This window comes from Macaca mulatta, chromosome 10 (assembly GCF_049350105.2).
Source record: "Macaca mulatta isolate MMU2019108-1 chromosome 10, T2T-MMU8v2.0, whole genome shotgun sequence".
NCBI lineage: Eukaryota > Metazoa > Chordata > Mammalia > Primates > Cercopithecidae > Macaca > Macaca mulatta.
In genome coordinates, this window is record NC_133415.1 from 88776336 (window position 1) to 88801347 (window position 25012).

General features: G+C 44.9%; 3 protein-coding genes across 6 annotated transcripts in view; 2 read left to right on the top strand and 1 right to left on the bottom strand.

The window, feature by feature from the left end:
* The window catches only part of PHF20 (PHD finger protein 20), a 186820-nt gene extending 176667 nt beyond the window's left edge, over positions 1–10153 (top strand). For all 3 annotated transcript variants that reach the window (XM_015149104.3, XM_077951704.1, XM_077951705.1), the window contains one exon: positions 7267–10153. In XM_015149104.3, the coding sequence (XP_015004590.1) occupies positions 7267–7409 (143 nt within the window). In that variant the 3' untranslated portion in view covers positions 7410–10153. The remainder of the gene's footprint in view (positions 1–7266) is intronic.
* Positions 10154–13290: 3137 nt separating this feature from the next.
* Positions 13291–14149, bottom strand: SCAND1 (SCAN domain containing 1). The gene is given in 2 exon segments (NM_001190908.2): positions 13291–14006; positions 14115–14149. A coding segment is annotated over 1 exon segment (540 nt). The 5' UTR covers positions 13952–14006; positions 14115–14149; the 3' UTR covers positions 13291–13411.
* A 91-nt stretch (positions 14150–14240) lies between these two features.
* Positions 14241–25012, top strand: part of CNBD2 (cyclic nucleotide binding domain containing 2) — a 78443-nt gene continuing 67671 nt past the window's right edge. Inside the window, exons 1-2 of one of the 2 annotated variants that reach the window (XM_028828384.2) lie at positions 14241–14373; positions 17720–17770. In XM_028828384.2, coding sequence (XP_028684217.1) covers positions 14248–14373; positions 17720–17770 — 177 coding nt within the window. In that variant the 5' untranslated portion in view covers positions 14241–14247. The remainder of the gene's footprint in view (positions 14374–17719; positions 17771–25012) is intronic. The other variant, XM_015149100.3, reaches the window with a different exon arrangement.

Consider the following 25012-nt stretch of genomic DNA (forward strand, 5'->3'; position numbering starts at 1 on the left):
TGGGTCCACATGGTTTGCAATTTTGGGAATTATGACTGTTTTTGTGGTACCGTTGTACAGTTTCTGTCTCAGACAACTAAGTTGTCCTACGGGGTGAGCGAATTCTTTTCTTTCTCTAGCTATGCAATATTGTCCAATAATTGAGGCTTTTAGGACCCAGAAACTATTCAGGGTGATTCTTTTGAGCTGGGAATTCATCAGGATCTGGGTTTGTAGGTACTAATTCTCGGGCTTCCCATGGCCATTGATCTCTTATTACAGTTCCTCCACATACATAACATGAAGTGACACTGAGAGACTCGGCTACATGCTTGGCTAATTGCAAAAACAAATTTCTTGTTTTTCCTGGAATTTCTGGTACTGGCACATTTAGTTCATCATAGAAAGTTCGAAACACTGGCTTAGGAGAGCGTTTGTAAACTTCTCCTTGAACCAAGATACTTACTCGAGGATCCAGTCTGGCCCCGTCAATTCCTAAGGTCACACACTCCTCTTTTTCCAGCAAGGATCAAGGGGATTGGTTATTACTAGCTCTAAGGGGTTACATTGTCCCTTAGTACAGGAAGGGCCATTTTTTCCTTTCCGAAGGTGGACTGGATCCTTTTCATCATTTTGTTTTCGTTTATCCAAGTGGCCTAAATGACACAAGACCAGTATTTACATTTATTTCCCCACAGTCCTAATTTATGACAGATGTACTTATTTTCTGCCATATAGCCTCTTTTCTAATTAAGAGAACCACACCTTATTCCTAACTTATTACTATTAATGACAGCACAGGCATCAAATTTTAAGGTGACTTGTTTGGGCACCCCCCCCCCTTTTTTTTTTTTCTCTAACACTTTGGCTAACACTTTACTCATATCGTTTATGAGCTCCCACCAGTCCTCAGTCCTTAATCTTACTTTAAGAACTGTAGTCATGGGAGGCTCAGATGGGTCATAACACACATCAGGTTGGTCATTTCCTGGGCTACGTACCTTGTATAGAATAACATTATACAAACAAGTTGTTTTTAGAGTTCCAGTACACTTATAAAACCCATAAAATAATAGGACCATAGCAACCTTTTGTCCTACCTCAGTGACTCGATGTATATACTGGGAACAGCCCTCAGTCTGAGGAAGGTCAGTTGAAGTCTTTACTGTACACGTCCAAATTTTAAGGAAAATGAGTCCCGCAATGAGTTTCCTCATGCTTTGGCCGTGCGTGGACCAGTCAGCTTCTGGGTGTGACTGGAGCAGGGCTTGTCGTCTTCTTCAGAGTCACTTTGCAGGGGCTGGCGAAGCTGCTCCCGTGCACGGACCGCTCACAGTCTACTCATATTCGAGGATGGTCTCAGAGGCTGGGCCCGCTAGAATAAACTGAGTCCAACACCTCTACACAGTTATGTTCAACTGGGCTCTCTGATACCGGGAGCAAGGTGGTGGAGTTTAGGGTGTTGCAAACTTCAATGGTTATGTGGGGATTTTCATATAGCAAGCTTTGGTACTTGGTTTACCTAGCATTTGGTAACCAGCGATGTCCTTTGGTATTTATTAAAGTTACCACAGTGTGGGGGGCCTCTATATTCAGGTTTTGCCTAAGGGTTAGTTTATCTGCTTCTTGTGCTAACAGGGCCTTTGCTGCTAGGGCCCTTAGACCTGGGAGCCAGCCTTTGGAAACCTTGTCTAGTTGTTTTGAGAGACAGGCCACTGGCCTTGGCCAGGGTCCCACAGTCTGGATTAAAACTCCAACTGCCATTTTTTCTCTTTCTGACACATAGAGTGTAAAGAGTTTTGTCAGGTCAGGTATCCTCAGGGCTGGGGCCGACATGAGTTTTTCTTTTAACTCATGAAAAGCTCGTTGCTGTTGGTTGTAATAGATGTAGTTTATCTAATCTACATTTTTATTAACTGTCACCTACTAAAATACTGACTCAAATCCTGCAGCTATTTGATTTCAAGCTTTAAATTGATCTGGTATTCCTCGTGGGATTCCAATTGCGTCTAAATAGACATGAGAGTCGAAAGACCCATAAGGGGCTTATCTCACTTTATGATGTCTTATTATTACTTTTCCTTCTGGTTGATGAAATGCCAGGGTGAAAGGGATAGCCAATTGGACTAAAGCACAAGAGCCACTCTAGTTATTCAGCAGAGTGCCCAGTAAAGGTCCACCACATTACCACCACACATCCGCTCAGGGATTAACAAGGGCTGACTGATTGATAAACTCTTGAAAATTCTTAAGCTCACTGCATCCTTTCAGGTCTCCAAAGAATGCTAACTTTCCTCCCTGTCGTGAGAGACACGAAGTGAACTTAGTGTTGGGAGACGGAAGCTGGATGGCCCTCGGGGGCTGACCCGCAGGGACTTTGGGATATAGCAGAGAGAGCTTAGCATAACTTATTACTCCAGGCTGTAGAATCTTGGAAAAGAGCTATCATGCAGCTTACGCCTGGTTGACTGGAGGACCACCTTAGTGGAAGGGGGATAATCTGGGCCTCTGGCCTGCCATGTGCCCAAGCATAACAATTGCTTTTGTTTAATGTGCAGATGGAATATTTGATCCATTTTAACCAGGCATTTGCATTTTGGTATCCTATCTTAATTGCTAAAGTTTAAGTCTTTAACTTCTATGATCCTCTAGTAAAATGAATGTATGGTTTTAGGGAAATTACAAAAACCAGTTGGGGCAGTCCATCTTTGCTCTTTATGGTCCACAGAACGTTGGACCAACTATGGCATGAAAGCTGTACATCGGGGGGCAACAATCCTGGTTGGCACTGGGGTCTTTATCGAAATCTCCCCGGATTAAATGGTACTAGTTTACTAATGCCCAGTCTAAGGAGAGTCAGGAGGGACAGAAGTACTTTTCTGAAGTAGAAAGCTGTCTTTGACTTGGCAAGTCCTCACAGGGTATAACAAAGCAAGCATTAAATGCAATAGTTTGAAGCGAAATTGACTTGGTTATATTAATAACTAGATAGTTAGCAATAGAACGAGGAAAGAAGGAAGAGTAATAGAATAGATTAATAAAAGAGTTAAATTTTTCTTAGCTTTAGTTTGGTAGGGTTTTCCCCTGGGACTATGGCCCACGACTCTGGAGGGGGTGGCGCTTTCTTGACTGGGGTGTGATGAGTCTGTCCTTTTTTTGCTGTAGGAACAGCAGTCTTGGTGGTTAGCAGCACAAGGTAGGGTCCTTCCCAGGCTGGCTCGAGGTTTTCTTCTTTCCACCTTTCGATGAGAACGTGATCTTTAGGCTGGTGCTGGTTTACTGGAAATTCTAGGGGTGGTACATGTGCTAAAAGACTTTTAGTTTTTTTTTTTTTTTTTTTTGCGAGAAAGGAAAGTGGAAGATAAACCAAGTATATAATTTTTAAGAAATTGACCTTTTGTTTTAAATGTGGGGACCTTGGCAGTAGACTTTATAGTCCTTAGTGCCTTTTTACCGAAAAATTTCCTTTAACACCTATTTTTATTAGTTTTTAAACCAAAGAAAGCCAAATACCATTTTACATTTAACAATGCTTCTTGTATGATTTTTATATAAGATAAGCTAAATTTTATCTTTATATTAGTGTGTTATTAATGTTAAACCTAATTTTAATAAAACCTTGTAGATATATTTATTTAATTTTTAATGTTTTGACCATAAGGTAAGATTTTATAGATTCTTTTTAACCTTTTATAATTTTTGCTAAAGAGCAGGTTGGTGCTTTAAGAAAAACCTGTTATGCTTTTGCTTTAATGTCCAGTTCACAGAAAAACTGGATGATACTTCTTTAACTTTAGCTAATATGTTTACACACAGAATGTTGTTTACAATTAACATTTCAAAACTTGCTTAAACCTTCAAAACAATAATTTTTAACTTTTTAATGTAGGTAAAAATGTACATTCTTATGCCTCCTTATAATCCTTTTACCAAACGTATATTTTGCTTTTCTTATACACCTTGCACATAAACTGTTTTCTTTTTCAATAGTTTTACATTCAGGAGGCCTAGTTACTTTTAAATTATACAACATTTTTTGCATAAATTCTTTTTTTAACACAGATTTTTTATAACCTTTTTTTTTTTCTTTCACGACTTTTACAGGCAATTTTTTTGACATGCCTTAACTTTCTGACTTATTACAAACATTTCTTTCTTTAAACAACCAGTTAATTTATTTCAGGACAAGAATTTACCATATAACACTCTTTTTATATAAATTCCACCCCCTCTTTTTTTCCCTTTTTTTTTTTTGGAAGATGATAACCATTCTTTTCCAAAGCGAACTTTTTTTTTATGAGACAGAGTTTTGCTCTGTCGCCTGGGCTGGAGTGCTGTGGCCGGATCTCAGCTCACTGCAAGCTCCACCTCCCGGATTTATGCCATTCTCCTGCCTCAGCCTCCCAAGTAGCTGGGACTACAGGCACCCGCCTCCTCGCCCGGCTACTTTTTTGTATTTTTTTAAGTAGAGACGGGGTTTCACCGTGTTCACCAGGATGGTCTCCATCTCCTGACCTTGTGATCCGCCCGTGTCGGCCTCCCAAAGTGCTGGGATTACAGGCTTGAGCCACCGCGCCCGGCCGCAAACCTTTTTTTATGTCTGTGGACTAGACTGTCTAAGGCCACAAGAATAGAATTACTGTAATACATGTTACACTGTTGACTTTTAGCAAACTTTACTTTTGTTGAAAACCTTGTAAGTTTGGGATTTTAATTATCCTTTGCTATTAATAAGACCTTGTTTTGTCCAAATTAGAATTGGTATAATGGCTTTTAAAGGAATAGGGTACACTTACTTTTTTTTTCTTAACTACTTGTATATCTCTTTCTTTCTCTCTTTGACTTTGTCTCTCTCTCTCTTTGATTTTCCTTTTGCCTCTGTCTCTTCCTCTTTCTCTCTGCTTCTGTCGTTCTCTCTCTCTCTCTCTCGTTGACTCCCTGTCTGTATCTTCCTCTCCGTCTCTTCCTCTCTCTCTCTTTGCCTCTGCCAGCCGCTTATGCTGCTGTTCTCTGAACCACCGTGTGTTGGGGGCGGGTGATCTAAAACAAGCTGGTCTGGGTTTCCTGGCTTACAGGTTACCTTGTGCCATACCTTTGAAACAAGGGACCTGTCCACGCTTCCTTCTAATGGCCAACCTACCTCTAATGCTGGCCAGTCTTATCTTACACAAAGTTTTAAATTTTCCTGGTGTCATAGTAGTCCATAGTCTCCCTTAAATCCTTTTTTTGAAAATTTTCAACATAGTTCCTAGTGGGGTGGGCTTACTTTGTGCCTCTCCCATGTTTCCTCTAGACAAAACATCACGCCCACCACAAAACAAATGGGTAAAAAGGGGACACACACACTTTTGTAGTTTACACCAAACCAAAATCAAAACCAAAATCAGAGTATCCAGAAATCCAAGCCAGATCAAAACCAAAACCAAAATATCAAGCAATCCAAGTCAAGTCAAAAACAAAAACCAAAGTGCCGGTACAGGCACACCGTGGGTGGTCAGGCCACGCTTCCACGCAAATGGAGTAGGCAAGTTCCCAAGACCAATCCTGTCAAGCAATTCAAACCAAGTCAAAACCAAAACCAAAGTGCCGATAAAGGCACGCCGTGGGTGATCAGGCCACGCTTCCACTCAAATGGAGTGGGCAAGTTCCTAAGACCAATCCTATCAAGCAATTCAAACCAAGTCAAAACCAAAACCAAAGTACCAATAAAGGCACGACATGGGTGATCAGGGCACGCTTCCACTCAAATGGAGCGGGCAAGTTTCAAAGACTAGTCTTACCAAGTTTTAGATGTCCAGGCTCCAAGCGCCCATTCCTTCCTGGTGTTCAGCCACTGCATTGATCCTCCACGGGGGCCTGCCACACACTGCTCTGGCGAGGCGTCCCACCGGGGCAAATGCCTACCCGGGAGCGCTCTCAGGATCGGCTCAGGATGGGCGTCGCTCAGGCTGGTCGGAGTTCCCCGCAGGGATACGCAGGGATATTCCACAGGGCAGGCTTAAGCCGCCTAAAGAGCTGCTTTGACCATCCACCGTTCACCTCGCTTCCCAGTCAGGGAACCAAGAAATGTAGCAGGACGGGCGGCAGACAAAACTCCCCAGACACCGAGTTAAAGAAGGAAGGGGTTTATTCGGCCGGGGGCATCGGCAAGACTCCTGTCTCAAGAGCCGAGCTCCCTGAGTGAGCAATTCCTGTCCCTTTTAAGGGCTCACAACTCTAAGGGGGTGCCTGTGAGAGGGTCGTGATTGATTGGGCAAGCAGTGGGTATGTGACTGGAGGCTGCATGCACCGGTAATTAGATCGGAACAAAACAGGATAGGGATTTTCACAGTGCATTTCTCTACAATGTCTGTAGCCTATAGATAACAGAACCAATTAGGTTGGGGTCGATCTTTAACTACCAGGCCCAGGGTGCAGCACCAGGCTGTCTGCCTGTGGATTTCATTTCTGCCTTTTAGTTTTTACTTCTTCTTTCTTTGGAGGCAGAAATTGGGCATAAGACAATATGAGGGGTGGTCTCCTCCCTTAATTAATTAATTTATTTATTTATTTATTTTTGAGACGGAGTCTCAGTCTGCTGCCCAGGCTAGAGTGTAGTGGCATGATCTCAGCTCACCATAACCTCCACCTCCTGGGTTCAAGTGATTCTCCTGCCTCAGTCTCCTGAGTAACTGGGATTACAGGCGCGCGCTGCCATGCCTGGCTAATTTTTGTATTTTTAGTGGAGATGGGGTTTCACCACATTGGCCAAGATACTCTCGATCTCTTGACCTTGTGATCTGCCCGCCTTGACCTCCCAAAGTGCTGGGATTATAGGCACGTGCCACCGCGCCCGACTGGGAAAGCTTTTTAAAGAGTGAGTAGTAACACTCAGAAAGGTGCTTCCTTCCGAGACTCCTAGACTCTGGTAACAGTAGCCTCTGGCAATGTGTGGCTGTTTAACCAAAATTGAATAAAATTTAAAATTCAGTTCCTCAGTTGCACTAGCAATGTTTCCAGCGCTCAATAGCTGCATATGGCTAGTGGCTACTATATTGGATGACACAAACTCGCACCATTTCCATCATCGCAGGAAGTTCTTTTGGACTGTGTTGCTCTAAAGCATTTGAGTTTTGTCCTGGGAGTACCACTTTGCAGAGCAGGTGTTGACACAGTGTTGGCTGAAATGGCCCTTCCTCCCTTGCCCATGAATGGTCTAATGGAATAAGGTGCTGAAATGCTTGCTGATGTTCTTGCAAATCAAGTGTTGGGAGCTCACTGGGTCTCATTTCTCTCTTCTGCCGACAGTGTTGGAGAGCTGGCTGGACTACACTGGGGAACTGGAGCCCCCTGAGCCACTGGCCAGGCTTCCGCAGCTCAAGCATTGTATCAAGCAGCTGCTGACGGACCTGGGCAAGGTGCAGCAGATCGCCCTCTGCTGCTCAACATGAAACTGGGCACCCAAAACTCATGGGAGCACAATCCTGGGGCACCTGCAGGAGGAGCTTCGCATATTTAAATAAATAAACCTAGCATGCTGAATGCACGTGACACCAACTGACTTCAGGGATCTGGGCCAGGAGTGTGATGGACATTGGACAAAGAGGCCATTTTGGCTGTGGGAGGACACTCTGATCTCGAAGCCTACCATAAAGGTAGCAAATAGACTCGGGATTCCCTTCTTCTGTGCACATCATTGAATGAAGGGAGTCTTTTTGCACAAACTTCACTTGAAATCGTGCCACTGATGATAAATGGAATGAGAGCCAAAAAAGTTTAGTTGGAGACAGTTGTAAATTCAATTTGCAGTTTATTTAATTGACTTTTCTGTCAGGTTTGGGCACATGCCACCTCCCTGGTTTCTTCCTGGCATGGTGTTTGGGCAGCAGGCATCATTTTCCTTTTCTAGCTTCATGGGAATGTTGTGAGCTCACCACGCTGTGGAGGTTGGAAAGGAGCAGAGTCTTGGCTGCCCTGCTTTCTCCTTAGGACTCTTCACTTTTCTCACCACATCTCTTGCATGACTTCATGGTACTGGGGACAAGTTTGTATGCTTTCACCCCAGAGCTGGCTGTGTTATGGCTTTTGTAGCAGAGCCCATACAGCCTATGGAAGAACTAGAATCTCACAGTAATAAAAATCTAGGAGGAATTCCAAACTGAAGCAGGCAGGGTCTGGAACCCAAAGGACAGCATTTTCTACCCATTTCTTAATATTGACAGCTTCCCCGTTCTATTTAATGTCCAAAAATGTTTCCCAAAATTTCAAACTCTTTCACTGTAAAGATTTGTTACAAAGAATGTGGTTTGGGGAATTACCTTATTTTATATTGTTGTAAACAAACTTCAAATTATACATGTGCCGCTTTTCTCCTTCCTGAAGGGTATGTTCAGTAGTCAGCGTTTTCAGAATTGTTTTGTTACTATACTTTAACATTTTAAATTTCCTGTTTGTATTATTTTGTGAGATCAAGGTGATTATGCTGCTTAAGGTCCAGGTACAACCTATTTGTACCTTTTGAGACAATATTTGTGTTACTTTTGCAGGTTACGGTTCCACATGTAATTGCTATATTTTGTTTTGTTTTTCCTTACTAGGCAAAGTTAAAATGTTCCATGCTTTGAGGAGTGACCCATTTCACTACTTCGTTTTCTTATCACTAAAGGCAAAAATCAAAGCACAGTTGTCCATTAACTCTTATAAGTTAATTATGGGTTTATGAGTCTGTAATGTTATATGCTGCAAACATTTACTATGTAAACGTGAAGTAGCCAGTAATATCTCAATAGTAGTAACAGTATCTTTAGCGACCTTTGGAATAGTTAAGCACAGGTCATTGTGGACATGAATTCAGGCCTCTGTACTAAAATCTATTTCAGGGAATGTTCTGTCTAGTGATTTGCTCACCATTTGATATATAATGAATTATAGGACAAGTATAAACTGATCTGCTATAGCTGATCCATCAGAGAGAATACATGTGGCTATAACATCTATAACTGACGATTCCTCTACAAGAGGCTGTTTCTCACTGCTAACGTTGGTATTTCTGGCGTGGGAAGAAATGCACAGGCGTGCATGGCATGTATGTTCAGACAGCTGCACTGTAAGAGTTCTGTTATGCAGTCTGAAAAGGGAAGAAGCAGGATGGCTTTCTGTAGCCACAACTGTGAGGTATGATGATTGTTGTATTATTAGATTACTGATATTTCTTTTCTGAAAATACATTTGAGTTTTAATCACATCTGTGGAAGCTGTAACTTTTAAGGTAGTCAATTTCATGTCTTGTTCAACAATGGAAGCAGAAACTGAATTGCCCTAATTTTGCCGACTGGCCATTATTGGGTTTATTGTTTAAGTTTTTGCTAAAGGAAGTAATCCCATTTCATTCATTGTGACTTTTGTTCTTAGGGAAGCAGAGAAGATTCCCCAAGTTATTGTAACCTCAGTGTGCTTCCCTAATTTAAAGCCATGTTGAGGGGCTCCATTCCCAATTCCTGGGTCAAGGTGAATTAACCCTAAGTTGGAGCACTGGAAACCGTTATTTGCAAACATTGCTGTTACCATTTAGAAATATGTGCACTACCAGCCGGGTGCGGTGGCTCACGCCTGTAATCCCAGCACTTTGGGAGGCTGAGGCGGGTGGATCACCTGAGGTCAGGAGTTTGAGACCAGCCTGGCCAACAGGGTGAAACCCCTTCTCTACTAAAAATACAAAAATTAGCCAGGCGTGGTGGCGGGCACCTGTAATCTCAGCTACTCGGGAGGCTGAAGCAGGAGAACTGCTGGAACCTGAGAGGCAGAGGTTGCAGTGAGCCGCCGAGATCGTGCCTTTGCACTCCAGCCCGGGTGACAACTACAAGACTCCGTCTCAAAAAAAAAAAAAAAGAAAAAGAAAAAAAAGAAGTATGTGCACTACCTAAGTTTTGTCTTTTGAGAAAAACTATCCACCTATAAAAAATTACCTTGACAAAAATAGTTCCGCTTTGACTAATCATTTTGTTTCTTTAAGTGGTAAGTATATGCAAGGTGGATCCTTGATGAGCCAACATTGCACTGTGGATACATACCTATGTTTACGCGCTATTAAAACAGAAGGCGCTGTATATAGAAATGTTGCTTTGAAGCAATATTTGCAAAACACGCAAACTTCTGTATCTGTATTTGGAAAAAATAAAACAGGTTCTTGTTGCTACGTTTCAGTTACATATTGTTTCAGTTACATATTGTTGAGTTACAGTCATGCATCACATAATATTTCTGTCAACCATGGACCCCATACACAGGGTGGTCCCATAAGATTATAATGGAGCTGAAAAATTCCTATCACTTAGTGATGTCCTGATGGTCGTACTACATAGGCCTCGGCTAATGTGTGGATTTGTCTTAGTGTTTAACAAAAATCTAAAAAGTAAAATATATATTAAAAAATTAAACTAGAAGAAAACTCATAGAATAAGGATATAAAGAAAATATATTTGTATAGTTGTACCATGTGTGTAAACACAAAGTGTTATTACAGAAGTCAAAGTTAAAATTTAAAAGCTTACAAAGTAAAAAAGTTGGTCAGGCAGGGTGCCTCAGATCTATAATCCTACCACTTAGGGAGGCTGAGGCTGGAGACCCTGTCTCTAAATAAAAGGCTGGGTGCTGTCACTCATGCTTGTAACCCCAGCACTTTGGGAGGCCAAGGTGGCCAGATCGCCTGTGGTCAGGAGTTCAAGACTGGCCTGGCCAACATGGCAAAACCCCATCTCTACTAAGAATACAAAAATTAGCATGGTGGCACATGCCTGTAGTCCCAGCTACTCGGGAGGCTGAGGTAGGAGAATCGCTTGAACCCGGGAGGAGGGGGTTGCAGTGAGCCAAGATCCTACCACTGCACTCCAGCCTGGGCAACAGAGTGAAACTCTGTCTCAACAAAACGAAAAACAAAAACAAAAAGTTATCACGAACTAAGGCTAATTTATTATTGAAGAAAGAAAGTTTTAAAAAATCAGTTTAGTAGTGACCAGCCTGGGCAACATGGTGAAACCCCATCTCTACAAAAATTAGCTGGGCATGGTGGCAGGTGCCTGTATTCCTAGGTACTTGGGAGGCTGAGGCAGGAGGATCACCTGGGCCTGGGAGCCAGAAGTTACAGTGAACCTAGATTGTGCCTCTGTACTCCAGCCTGGGCAACAAAGTGAGATCCTGTCTCAAAAAAAAAAAAATTTAGTCAATGTGTTCGGTGTTTATATAAATTCTGGAGTAGCGTACAGTAACGTCCTAGATCTTCACATTCACTCATCACTTACCCAGCCAGAACAACGTCCAGACCCGCAATCTCTACATACATATATATATATATATATATATATATATTTTTTTTTTTTTGAGACCGAGCCTCACCTGTTGCCTAGACTGGTGTGCAATGGCGCGATCTCAGCTCACTGCAACCTTCGCCTCCCAGGTTCAAACAATTCTCCTGCCTCAGCCTCCCGAGTAGCTAGAATTACAGGTGCCCACAACCATGCCCAGCTAATTCTTGTATTTTTAGTAGGGACATGGTTTCACCATGATGGCCACGCTGGTCTCAGTGATCTGCTCACCTCGGTCTCCCAAAGTGCTGGGATTACAGGTGTGAGCCACCACGCCCAGCCTATTATATATTTTTACTGAAACTTTTCTATGTAGATGCACAAATACCATTGTTACAACTGCCTATAGTATTCAGTACAGTCACATGCTGTACAGGCTTGTAGCCTAGGAGCAGCAGGCTCTATCACAATGCCTAGGTGTGTATAAGTTATACCGTCTAGTTTACATAAGTGCACTCTATGAGGCTCACACAGTAAAACTGCCTAAGGGCTCATCTTTCAGAACGTATCCCCATTAAGGGACGCATGACTGGATAAAGTTCTTCACCTTTTTTTTTTTTTTTGAGATGGAGTTTCACTCTTGTTGCCCAGGCTGGAGTGCAATGGCACGATCACCGCTCACTGCAACCTCCGCCTCCCGGTTTCAAGCGATTCTGCCCCAGCCTCCCAAGTAGCTGGGATTATAGGCGTGCACCACCATGCTCAGCTAATTTTGTATTTTTAGTAGAGATGGGGGTTTCACCATGTTGTCAGGCTGGTCTCAAGTTCCTGACCTCAAGTGATCCGCCCGCCTCGGCCTCCCAAAGTGCTGGGATTACAGGCATGTGCCACTACACCCAGATAATTTTGTATTTTTAGTAGAGATGGGGGTTTCACTGTTGGTCAAGCTGGTCTCGAACTCCTGACCTCAAGTGATCCACCGCCTCTGCCTTCCACAGTGCTGGGATTACAGGCGTGAGCCACTGCACTTGTCCTTCACCTATCCTTAATCTTCTTTAAACATTACCTTTTAAAGAAGCCTGTTCTTACCTTCTAAACAACTATCTTTTTCCAGGGAGGCAGGTGCAAACTCTGCCAAGAAATCCCAAGAATGCAAAGATACTTCTCAATTTGTCTTTAATATTCAAAAGCAAAATGCCCCTCACCAACTTCCCAGCCCAGTCTCACTCATGCCTTCTGGTGTAAACTGCGGGCTGATTTTGATTGTTGAGAGCAGTACAAGGAAGACAAGTCTGGCCTTCCTTATATTAACAAATGGCACTCACTGCAATAGGACCCATCTGGGACCAATCCAAGCTGTCCATGGACCCCAACTAGCTCCTTCCTGGTTGGGCAGAAGCCTCTGCAAACAGTAGGTTTAAGATTTCAGAACAGGTCCTCATTATTTGCCAAATTCTTTCTTTCCTTTGTAAACAGTTATGCTAGTTTAACCAAAAGGGAGCCTGCATTAAAATGAGTAGCTTCCGTAATGTAAATAATCCATTATTTCAACTAGTTCTGCTTAATTCCTACCACAAGCCTAAAATTTGGCAAGGAAGTTGAGCAAGTCTGGCGGCATAAGCCAGAGCTCACAGGAACTAGCCTATCTCTGTGAAGGTTTGCAGTAAACACTTCACATTAAAATGGCTCAGTAACTTGGACATTTTTGGAAGCCTGTACCCAAAGGGCAGGTGCAAGTTGGTGCTCATATTGGTATAGAGGTAGCCAGTCAAGTAAGCATTTAATAAAGCCAGCTATTTTGCGTGTAAGAAACCCAAGTGGGTCCTTGGGAGCTCAGGTGAAAAACTTCCCATATGTGGTAGAGGGGATAACCCAGTTTCAGACAACATCGAAAGATCCCACTATAGCCAACGAAGGCCTTATTGTTAGGGACTCCCAACTTCGTTTCGGCACCAGCCAGAAAGGCGGTGGTAAATAGGCTTGGTAAAATAAACCCAATAAAGAACGAATGAAAGAGACACACCAGACCACAGGCGCTGCCAAAACTCATTTTTCATTAACATGGAGTGGGCTCCTAGGCTCAGGTCTCCGGACCCGATCATGGCCCCAGTCTACACAGAGCGCCCGGCCCTGGCCGCCCGCAGTTCCACCGCTCAACCAGTGATGCGCACATCCGTGCGGCGACGGACCCGCCGGGCCCGAGCGGCCTCGGGCAGGATGGCGAGCAGCTGCTCTTGCACCAGCATCTCCACGATCTGCTCCTTGGTGCGGATGTCAGGCCGCAGCCACTGGCGGGACAGCTCCCGCAGCTGCCGGAAAGCCTCCCGGGGACCCGCCGCGTCCTGGTAGCGGAACTGCCGGAAACGCTGGCGGAACGTCTCGGGGCCGAGTCTAGAACCGGCGGGGCCTGGTGGGGAGCGCGTTTCGGCTTCGGCCTGAGGCGCGATGCTCACGGGTGCTGGCCCAAGGGGCAACTCCCGGGCCGCGGAGGCCGCAGCCCGGGGCGTAGGGATGGCTTCGGGGACCGCGGCGTTGGGGCTGGAGGGCTCCGGGGCAGGCGGTGAGGCCTTCGGCAGCGAGGAGCCCACAGAGTTAAGCTCAGGGTCTGAGCTCGAACCTGCTCCTTCCGGTTTCTCCGGTGGCACCGCCGCGGGACTCCCAGTGGCCCCCAAGATCGGCTCCGTCGCCGCCATAACTCCAGCTCCGGGCGTCACTCTTTGTCCGGTAGCTGTGGGCTCAGCACTGCGTCTGCGCGCGGGCGGGGTGAGCAGGGAGACGTTTCCGGTTAAAGGGCAGAGCTCGCGCCACCCTTGAGGGAGGCGGACTCGGGACCGGCCGAGAGTGCGTGGAGCTTACCTGCACCAGCGAAGCGGCTGCGGCAGCCGGAAACGAAAAGTCTCTGGCTTCTCTGCGTCCAGGTCGGCGCGCGAGCCCCCGGAAGCCGCTTGCGGGCTCTCGGAAGCGGCGCCCTCTAGCGTTCTCGAGTCGCATGAGGCGGCGGCTGCCCTCGGAGTGCAGGAGGGCGAGCGGCGCGTGGCTTGGGCTCCTTCCGAATGGTGGCGCCTCTGAGCGCAAGTTCGAGGAGGAGTCGGAGGAGGAGCCTGAATGTTTCGAGGTGAACTTTTAAGTCCTGGAACTTATTCTTGAGCCGCTTCGGTTTGCAGGTGACCTTTCCGTGCTGGCGCCCCTCCTGATTGACCCTGATGGGCTGTAACTGTGACGGCCCCTCCTTCAGGAATGATTAGGGTGACAGCTGGCCGGGGCTTGTCCGGGTGGCGCCCGGCCTGTGACCCGAACAGGGGAGCGGGACGGCGGTTGTTCTCTCGGGAAGGGCCCGGCTGGAGAAAGTCCTCTCGCTTGGTCAAACTAGGAGGGCGATAGCACCCGCTTTACTGCGAGGATGACAAACTACAACACACCGTCTGGCGCGAAGGAAATGCTCGAGAACTCTTTGCTATTGTTATTTTTCGCGTGTCCTCCGAAACCAAGGGAAGGGAGGCTCTGTAGGTTCTGTTAACTTCAGGATTTAATAAGTGAATTGTAAATGCATTGCCCTTTATGGTGGCCGCTGGCCGCCTGAGTTGACTGAGCTCTTGCAACGGAGCTAGTTGATAACCCTCGAAATATAGCGAATTGAGATGTGCTATATCGTAAAATACGGGACTTAATACGAGAAAACTAATGTAAAATATCTCAATACTTTTTAATATTGATTACATGTTGTAATATGTTTTGCATATACTGGGTCAAATAAAATGTTATTAATTTCACCTGTGTTTTTACTTTTTAAATGCAGCTACTAAAAAACATTTAAATTGCATGTGCGGTTTACTTTATATTTCTGTTGAGCAGCCTTGGGTTAGAGGATTGGAGTGAGGCTGCCTTTTGCCTTGGTGGAATCCCCTTTGATGGTACCCACCTCAGAGTTGCTGGGAGGATTAAATAAGTTAAGCCCTTGGAGAGAAAGGGCTTTTAAGAAGTTTGCTTTTGTTTTTATTAGGTAAACTGCTTGCTATCTCTGAGCTACCGTTTTCTTAACAGTAAAATGTGGATGTAATAGAACTTACCTCTCAGAGGTCATTGAGAATTCAGTGAGATGATGCAGGTAAAAAGCATGTGGCCCTGACAGCCCTCGGCCAGGTGGTTTTCTGTCTGATAGCTGACTCACAAATAGTTGTTGTTGCTTTTTTTTTTTTTTTTTTTTTTGAGACGGAGTCTGGCTCTGTCGCCCGGGCTGGAGTGCAGTGGCCGGATCTCAACTCACTGCAAGCTCCGCCCCCCGGGTTTACGCCATTCTCCTGCCTCAGCCTCCCGAGTAGCTGGGACTACAGGCGCCCGCCGCCTCGCCCGGCTAGTTTTTTGTATTTTTTTAGTAGAGACGGGGTTTCACCGTGTTCGCCAGGATGGTCTCGATCTCCTGACCTAGTGATCCGCCCGTCTCGGCCTCCCAAAGTGCTAGGATTACAGGCTTGAGCCACCGCGCCCGGCCGTTGTTGCTTTTTTCTTTTTTTTTTGAGACTGAGTCCTCCACCTACCGGGTTCAAGTGATTCTCCTGCCTCAGCCTCCCGAGTAGCTGGGATTACAGGCGCCCACCACCACACCCGGCTAATATTTTGTATTTTTGGTAGAGATGGGGGTTCACCATGTTGGCCAGGCTGGTCTGGAACTCTTGACCTCAGGTGATTCACCCGCCTCAGCCTCCCAAAGTGCTGGGATTACAGGCGTGAGCCACCGCGCCTGGCCACAAATAGGGTTTGTATCCTCATTTTACAGAAGGGGAAACTGAGGCCCTGAAAGGACAGGGGCCTCATATGAAAGGTTTTGTATGACACTTGTAGTCCTTTTGAGCTCTGTGCAGGATGGAGGAGCATGTTTAACAACCATTAACACGCCGTTAGCCCTGATATAAAACTTGTCCCTACCATAGGATGTTTCCTTTGGATGGGTAGAAGTGGACCCTCATGAAATCATTTCCATAGCCTGAAAACCTTGAAAGTCATTGCAATGGGCCTTTAATGCTTTTTAGTTGCTGACATGTGAAAATTGGGAGATTTCACATGCAAATCTGGATTTCTGGTTTTTCCTGAAAAAAATGGAAGAGCTGGCCACACTGGACCCAAATTCCTGCCAGTCAACAATCAACTGACACTGAGTAGAGACGACTTCCTTTAGACAAGATACTCTGTCCCATTTGGTCTCAATCTCCACCATTCCCTATGGTTCTCTGAAATAGAATGTTGTTTGCATTTACTGTTGCTCTCAGGTTGTTGCTTTATTTAGAGCTGATATTTTTCTCTATTTTCTATTCAGAGGTGAGAAAGCAGGGCCCTAGTGTTTGTTATGCCTACTGGCTTCAAACCTGGACTTCTGTCTGGCCCCTTGGTAGTTGGGTTTGCTGCATAGAGTGACCAACAGTGCTATTCCCTGTGTGGCAACAGGCACTCAGCTTCCAGGGCTAAAGGAGCACACTAAACCCTTCTGTGGAGGCAAGAGGTGCTAGAAGTCTTCACTGGGGAGGGGACTTCAAGCTGAGACGCAAGAAGAAAATGGGTGGGGCTCAGGGACATTCCAGGTAGAAGGTACTGCCTGTACAAAGGTACATAGTGAGTGGAGCAAAACTGTAGAAACTGCAGGCTACATGGGAAGGTGGTTGCGATCTGGAGAAGGGGTAAGAGAGGTTGGAACACTGCTGGAGGTTAAATCATAAATGTCCTAGAATCCCATGTTTAAAATTTAGTTCTTCTCATGAAAGGGAATGAACTTTTGTGGCACCTGGAATATTATGAAATGTTATGTTAGATCTTTAGTTTATTTCTTCCATCCCTATTAAAATCGTGAATTATTAGAGAAGGAGGGACCTGAGAGATCTATTAGAATCATTGAATGTTAGACTGGAAGGGGCCTTAGAAATTGAATTTTGAAATCCAGCCCTTTATGGGCCGGTAAGCCTGCTTTAAAGTGATTCAGCAGTAAATAATAAATAATGTGGAGGGAATAAATGAAACAAGATTGGCTCAGTAGTTGGCCAGGTGCAGTGGCTCATGGCTGCAATCCCAGCACTTTGGGAGGCCTAGGCAGGCGGATCACCTGAGCTCAGGAGTTCAAGACCAGCCTGGGCAACATGATGAAACCCCGTCTCTACTAAAAATACAAAAAATTAGCCAGGCTTGGTGGCTCATGCCTGTAATCTCAGCACTTTGGAAGGCTGAGGTGGGCGGATCACTTGAAAGATTGGCAATATGTACACTCTACTTTTGTATATGCTTGAAAATGTCCATGATAAAAGTTAAAACATTCAGATTCCCAGAGTCTAAAAAAAAAAAAAAATGTAATGCTTCTTCTTCAAAAAGGGATGCAGTTATCTACTTTCATGTGAGTTACATATATCCTTGAACCCTCCCAGGGGTCCCAGATTAAGTTAAAAATATACATTTATATTTCATTCTTTTGAATTTTGCAGATTGAGAGGCCAAGATGCCAGAAGATGGATTGGTCCAAAATAAGAAAGCTAGTAAGTGATTCCATGAGGACAGAAATCGTTTGACTTTTAGCCCAAATTCTTATCTTATTACGCCTTTTTATCCCTAGATTGGGTGTTCACTTGGGAAGGGATCATAACTCATTCATCTCATATCACTTAGCTTCCAATACAAGGCCTGACTCCTAGCCAGCCTCAGTGTTGGTTAAAGGAAAGAGGACAAATGTGGATTGCAGACTATCCCTGGGAAGGCAGAGCTCTCATATGAGTTCCAGACTCTTTCAGAGACCTCAGGCCTTGTGATGGCACTTTGTTGTTGAGGGTTGTGGAAAAGAAGCTTGGATACTTATTTTCTTCTTTATCAGAGCCGTCATACTGGAGAATACGTCTTTTAAAAAGCTTTTTATTGGCCGGGCGCGGTGGCTTAAGCCTGTAATCCCAGCACTTTGGGAGGCCGAGGCGGGCGGATCACAAGGTCAGGAGATCGAGACCACAGTGAAACCCCGTCTCTACTAAAAATACAAAAAATTAGCCGGGCGCGGTGGCGGGCGCCTGTAGTCCCAGCTACTCAGGAGGCTGAGGCAGGAGAATGGCGGGAACCCGGGAGGCGGAGCTTGCAGTGAGCCGAGATCGCGCCACTGCACTCCAGCCTGGGCAACAGCGTGAGACTCCGTCTCAAAAAAAAAAAAAAAAAAAGCTTTTTATTGGCCAAGCACAGTGGTTCACGCCTGTAATCCCAGCACTTTGGGAGGCCAAGGCAGGTGGATCACGAGGTCAGGAGTTTGAGACCAGCCTGGCCAAAATAGTGAAATCCCATCTCTACTAAAAATACAAAAAATTAGCTGTGCGTGGTGGTGGGTTCCTATAATCCTAGCTACTTTGGAGGCTGAGGCAGGAGACTCACTTGAACCCGGGAGGCAGAGGTTGCAGTGAGCTGAGATCACGCCACTACACTCCAGCCCGGGTGACAGTGTGAGACTCCATCTCAAAAAAATAATAAGTTTTTTATTTGGAAATAATTATAGATTCATAGAAGGTTGCAAAAATAGTTCAGAGAGGTTTCATGTACCCTTCACTCAGTTTTCCCTAATGGTAACATCTTGCATAGCTATAGTACAATATCAAAACCAGGAAATTGACATTGGTACAATCCACAGACTTTATTCACATTTTCCCAGTTTTACATACATGCATTTGTGTGTGTATGTGTGTGTGTAGGTCTGTGCAATTTTATCTTGTGTGGATTCATGCAACTACTACCACAATAGCTAGAACTGTCTGATCACCACAAAAATCCCTCGTGCTGTCTCTCTAGAATTGCATCCATTCATCTTCCCTTCCCCTGTCCCTAACCACAGGCAACCACTGATCTATTCTCCATGCCTGTAACTCTTGTTATTTCAAAAATACATACTTGGAATCATATAGTGTGTAATCATTTGGGCTTGGCTCTTTCCACTTGGCACAATTCCCTGGAGATTCACCCAAGTGGTTGCTTGTGTCAATAGTTTGTCCTTTTGGCCGGGCGCGGTGGCTCAAGCTTGTAATTCCAGCACTTTGGGAGGCCGAGACGGGCGGATCACGAGGTCAGGAGATCGAGACCATCCTGGCTAACCCGGTGAAACCCCGTCTCTACTAAAAAAAATACAAAAAAAAAAACTAGCCGGACGAGGTGGCGGGCGCCTGTAGTCCCAGCTACTCGGGAGGCTGAGCCAGGAGAATGGCGTGAACCTGGGAGGCGGAGCTTGCAGTGAGCCGAGATCCGGCCACTGCACTCCAGCCTGGACGACAGAGCAAGACTCCGTCTCAAAAAAAAAAAAAAATAGTTTGTCCTTTTTATTGCTGAGTAGTAATCCATGGTATAGATGTACCATGGTATATTTAACCATCCATTGAAGGACATTTGGGTTGTTTCCACCTTTGAGCTGTTACAAATAGAACTGCTATGAGTTATTTTATGACGTGGCCTTGGGTAATCATCTTTCTAAGCCTGGAAATAGTAACTACCACACAGGATGGCTCTGAATAGTCGATGAGGAGAAATATATGTAAGGGAACTGGTGCAGGGTTTGGCACAGAGTATATACTTAGTAATTTTTTTAAAACGATGGTTATGAAGAGATAATACTTCCTTGAATGTGTAAGTTCTAGTATGTAGTATTTTTAAAAGGCATAGGCGTTGATATTATTATTCCTGTATTAGCTGTTCTCACGCTGCTAATAAAGACATACCCAAGACTGGGTAATTTATAAAGGAAAGAGGTTTAATGAACTCACAGCTCCACATGGCTAGGGAGGCCTCACAATCATGGCGGAAGACAAGGAGGAGCAAGTCACATCTTACATGGATGGCGGCAGGCAGAGAGAACGAGAACAAAGTGAAAGAGGTTTCCCCTTATAAAACCGTCAGATCTTGTGAGACTTATTCACTACCATGAGAACAGTATGGGGGAACTGCCCCCATGACTGAGTTATCTTCCACTGGGTCCTTCCCACAACGCGTGGGAATTATGAGAGCTACAATTCAAGATGAGATTTGGGTTCGGATACAGCCAAACCGTGTCAGTTAGTCATTCTTGAACATCTGTGTATGTGTGATACTTTATTTACAGATGAGAAATTAAGGTCTAGAGAGATTAATTAACTTTCCTAGGTTCAGCCAGTCCATGGCAAGATTGGGATTCAAACCCACGTTTAACATAGACAGTAGGAACCATGGAAGGACTTAAAGCAGGGGAGGGATGTGATCAGATTTGTGTTTTAGGAAACTTAGTCTGGATGCACTGTAAATAATATTGCTTTATTGCTGAACACTTAGAGTATTTCTGATTTTTCATTAAAATAATGATAATCATATAGTGCTTAAAGCTTTTTCTGATTTCGAATTATAAGTGTCTATTACTATCAAATCTATTTGGTTTCTGAGTTTGAAAAAGAAGCATTCTGATAGCAAGAGTTTGGATGGTAAGGGATACCAGTACTTCCTTAAGCTATAATCCCAATAGAGGACTGATTGAAATATTTTGCTACATATTGCCACCTTTGTTTCTATAAACATGTGTTTGATTCATAGAACCTTAGGACAAACCCTTTAGTTCACAGATTGGCAAACTAAAGTTCAGAAAGTAGAAGTACTAGCCAGGGTAGAATCCAGGGCCCAGCAAAGAATGAGAGTTGTAGTTGCTCTATATCCTTACCAGCACTTAGTATTTCATTTGACAGAGTCTGTCACCCAGGCTCAATGTCATTAGTTATTCAGAAAATTCAGTGCAGTGTTGCAATCCTAGCTCACTGCAGCTTCAAACTCCTGGGTTCAAACTGTCCTGCCTCAGCTTCATGAGTAGCTGGGATGACAGGCACGTGCCACCATGCCTCACTAATTGTTTTTTTTGTGTGTTTGTTTTGTAGATACAGGGTCTCGCTATGTTGCCCCGGCTGGCCTCAAACTGCTGGGCCCAAACAATCCTCCTGCCTTAGCCACCCAAAGTGCTGGGATTACAGGTGTGAGCCACTGTGCCTGGCCCTACCTCTCACTTTCTCTGTCTCTATACTGCCATATGCCTTTTCCCTTCCCTTCTCTTCCCTTCTCTTCCCTTCTCCTCCCTTCTCCTCCCTTCTCCTCCCTTCTCTTCCCTTCTCTTCCCTCCTCTTCCCTCCTCTCCTCTTACCTCCCCTCCCTTCCCCTTCCCCCCTCCCCTCTCTTCCCCTCCTCTCCATCCCCCTCCCCTCCCCTCCCCTTTTTCTTTCATCTTGCTCTGTCACCACCACCCCCTTTTTCTTTCCTCTTGCTCTGTCACCCAGCTGGAGTGTGGTGGCATGATCTTGGTTCACTGCAACCTCTGCCTGCCAGGTTCAAGCTATTCTCTTGCCTCAGCCTCTCGAGTAGGTGGGATTACAGGCGCCTGCCACCATACCTGGTTAATTTTTTGTATTTTTAGTAGAGACGGATTTTCACCATGTTGGCCAGGCTTGTCTCAAACTCCTGACCTCAGGTGATCCACCTGCCTCAGCCTCTCAAAATGCTGGGATTACAGACATGAGCCACCATGCCCGGCCTCTTGGCTCTTTTTAAATCATTCTCAACTCCTTCATTTGCTTTTTGCAGTCCTATCTTCTGTTCTCAGCAAGGCTAGCTTTTTGATGTTTCTGGAATGACCTTCCCTTCTGAGATGGTTATTTTTAAAATCCCTTCTTTCCTGAGCTCTGCCAGTGTCTTCTTTGGCTGTCTTGAGTGTCTTTTCTTTGAACAATTACATCTTTGCTTTGATCTCTTGTTTTAAAATTCATTAAGCCCTTTGACTTCTTTGTTCATGATTATCATCTGTTTCGTGTTAGCTTTTTTTTCTTTTTCTTTTTTCTTTTTTTTTTTTGGTGATTGTCTTTCATCTGCTGTTTGTTTTTCCTGTTTCCTGCCTCCCTCTCCTGCTTTTTTCGGTAACATATTTGTATAAGTCTGGTGCTATTTCTTTTTTACTATAACTCCCCTTTAGATGAAGTGAGTTCTTCTGAACCAGCTACTTGTGGGATTGTGTGTGGAGAAAGGACTAGAGTAGAATTCCAGGCTGGCAGGAATTCTCTTGGCTTCATAGTGAAGCTCCTTCTGACAGGGTTTTGTGTGAGTATGTGAATTGGTTTAGCCCTTTCCTCTTCCGATCAGTTGGAGCTTGGCAGCTGCGGGGCTATAAAAATGGAACATCTGTGTGTTTCCCTGGTCACCCCACTCCCCTACTTCTCCTTGGTGCCAGTGGGACCAGAGAGGCTCCCAGAGCCAGCCGGTCCATCACCATCCCAATGTTCTACTGAAGGTGTGGTAAGTTGTGCCCTCAAGGTGCAGCCCCCTTTTTTGGAGAACTTCGAGTTTTGCCAGCTCTCCCTGAGGCCTGCAGCCATAGCGTTCTCTACTGGCATTAACCTTCTGGATCTTCTCAGCACCCCTCATTGCCACACAGGCTGATGTGATAGCTTGCAACTCTCAGCACCGTCACCCGTCACCCTCTGGCCCCTGGAGTGCTCAACCCAGAAAGGCTGGGAAGTTAATGCCTCCAGGAGCAGCTCTCAAGTGGACACTTCTGAGGCATGCTTCCTGCAGTCTTACTAGGGTCCCCAGGACATTGGAGCCCCACTGGCCCACAGGGGTGACGTGTTCTTGCACCTCTGTCAAAAAATAAAAATTTATGGAAGAGCCTGTGATTATTCTCCTTAGCTGTGTTAACATAATGAATTATGTTTCTATAATTAACCATCTTTGCACTCCCGGAATGATGTGTTATTTTTACAGGTACTACTGAATTCTATTTGCTTATATTTTAAGATTTTAAAAACAATATTTATAAATGAGATGAATCTGTAGCTTTCTGTTTTTGTGTAACCTCTCTTAGGTTTCAGTGTCAGTATTCTCACTTCATTACAATAATTTGGTAGTTTTCCTTCTTTTTAGGCTCTGGAACAGTTGAAGAAACATTGAGATTATTTGGAGTTGCCTATAAAACCTTTAGGACCTGGTGCTTTTTTCTTTTTAGGTGGTGGTGGTGGTGAGAGACCTCTTTTACAGCTTCTCTACTTCTACAACAATTAGTCTATTTAGGCTGGACATGGTGGCTCACAGCTATAATCCCAGCACTTTGAGAGGCTGAAGTGGAAGGACTGCTTGAGCCCAGGAGTTCAAGACCAACCTGGGCAACATAGTGAGACCAGATCTCTACAAATTAAAAAATTAGTTAGTCATGGTGGTGCACACCTGTGGTCCCAACTACTTGGGAGGCTGAGGTGGGAGGATCACCTGAGTCTGGGGAGGTAGAGGCTGCAGTGAGCTGTGATCATGCCACTGCACTCTGGCCTAGGGGATAGAGTGAGACCTTGTCTCCAAAGTATAAAAAAAAAAAAAAAAGGGAAAGAAAATCAGAAAATTAGTCTACTTAAATGGTTTCGGTAGGTCACGGTGGCTCATGTCCCTTGACCTCGGGAGGCCAAGGTGGGCGGATCACTTGAGGTCAGGAGTTGGAGACCATCCTGGCCAACATGGTGAAACCCTGTCTTTACTAAAAATACAAAAATTAGACAGGCACGATGGTGGGTGCCTATAATCCCAGCTACTCAGGAGGCTGACACAGGAGAATCGCTTGAACCCGGGAGGCAGAGGTTGCGGTGAGCCAGGATCGTGCCACTGCACTCCAGCCTGAGCAACAGAGAGAGAGACTGTCTCAAAAATAAATAAATAAATATGTAAATAGTTTCTATTGGGGTCACTTTGGTAAATTATTTTTTCCTAAAAGATTATTCATAAAAATCTAGTATTTAAGTTTAAAAGACTAATTCAAATTCCTAAAAAAAAAAAAACCTCAGTTGAAACATGTCAGTAGGCTAGCTATGGCCTGTGAACTGCCATTTTGCAACCACTAGATAGAGAATTTTCGACCTGAAAGAGGCCCCGTGGATCCTATACTGGGGGTTGCAAACAGGTAACATGCCTGGCAGACGACTGACTTGTGTGAGGTGAAGACTTTAGTGAATTAGAGAGCCAATACCTCAACTAAAGACAAGCAAGTTAATTTTAAACAATATTTAAACCAAAACACTATGCAGGTCAAATAAAACTGTCTGCAAGTTCACTTGGCACATCACGTGCCATAGCTCGTTTGTGGCCTCTGCCAGCCCAGCCTCCTTCCTCATAACCACACCTCCCGAACATCTCACATTTTAGCTGTGTCTCAGGCTCCCCAAACAGACCCTGCCCTTTCTTCGTGTATCTTTTTTTTTTTTTTTTTTTTTTTTTGAGATGGAGTTTTGCTCTTGTTGCCCAGGCTGGGGTGCAATGGCGTGATCTCGGCTCACCACAACTTCCGCCTCCTGGGTTCAAGCCATTCTCCTGCCTCAGCCTCCCGACTAACTGGGACTATAGGCATGCACCACCATGCCCGGCTAATTTTTTATTTTTAGTAGAGATGTTCTCCATGTTGGTTAGGTTGGTCTCAAACTCCCAACCACGGAGTCTATCTCTCTCACCCAGGCTGGAATGCAGTGGCTCCATCTTGGCTCACTGCAACCTCTGCCTCCCAGGTTCAAGCGATTCTCCTGCCTCAGCCTCCCAAGTGGCTGGGACTACAGGCACCCACAACCACGCCTGGCTAATTTTTTTGTTTGTATTTTTGTAGAGACGGGGTTTCACCATGTTGGCCAGGATGGTCTCGATCTCCTGACCTCGTGATCCACCTGCCTCAGCCTCCCAAAGTGCTGGGATTACAGGCGTGAGCCATCGTGCCTGACCACTTCTTGATA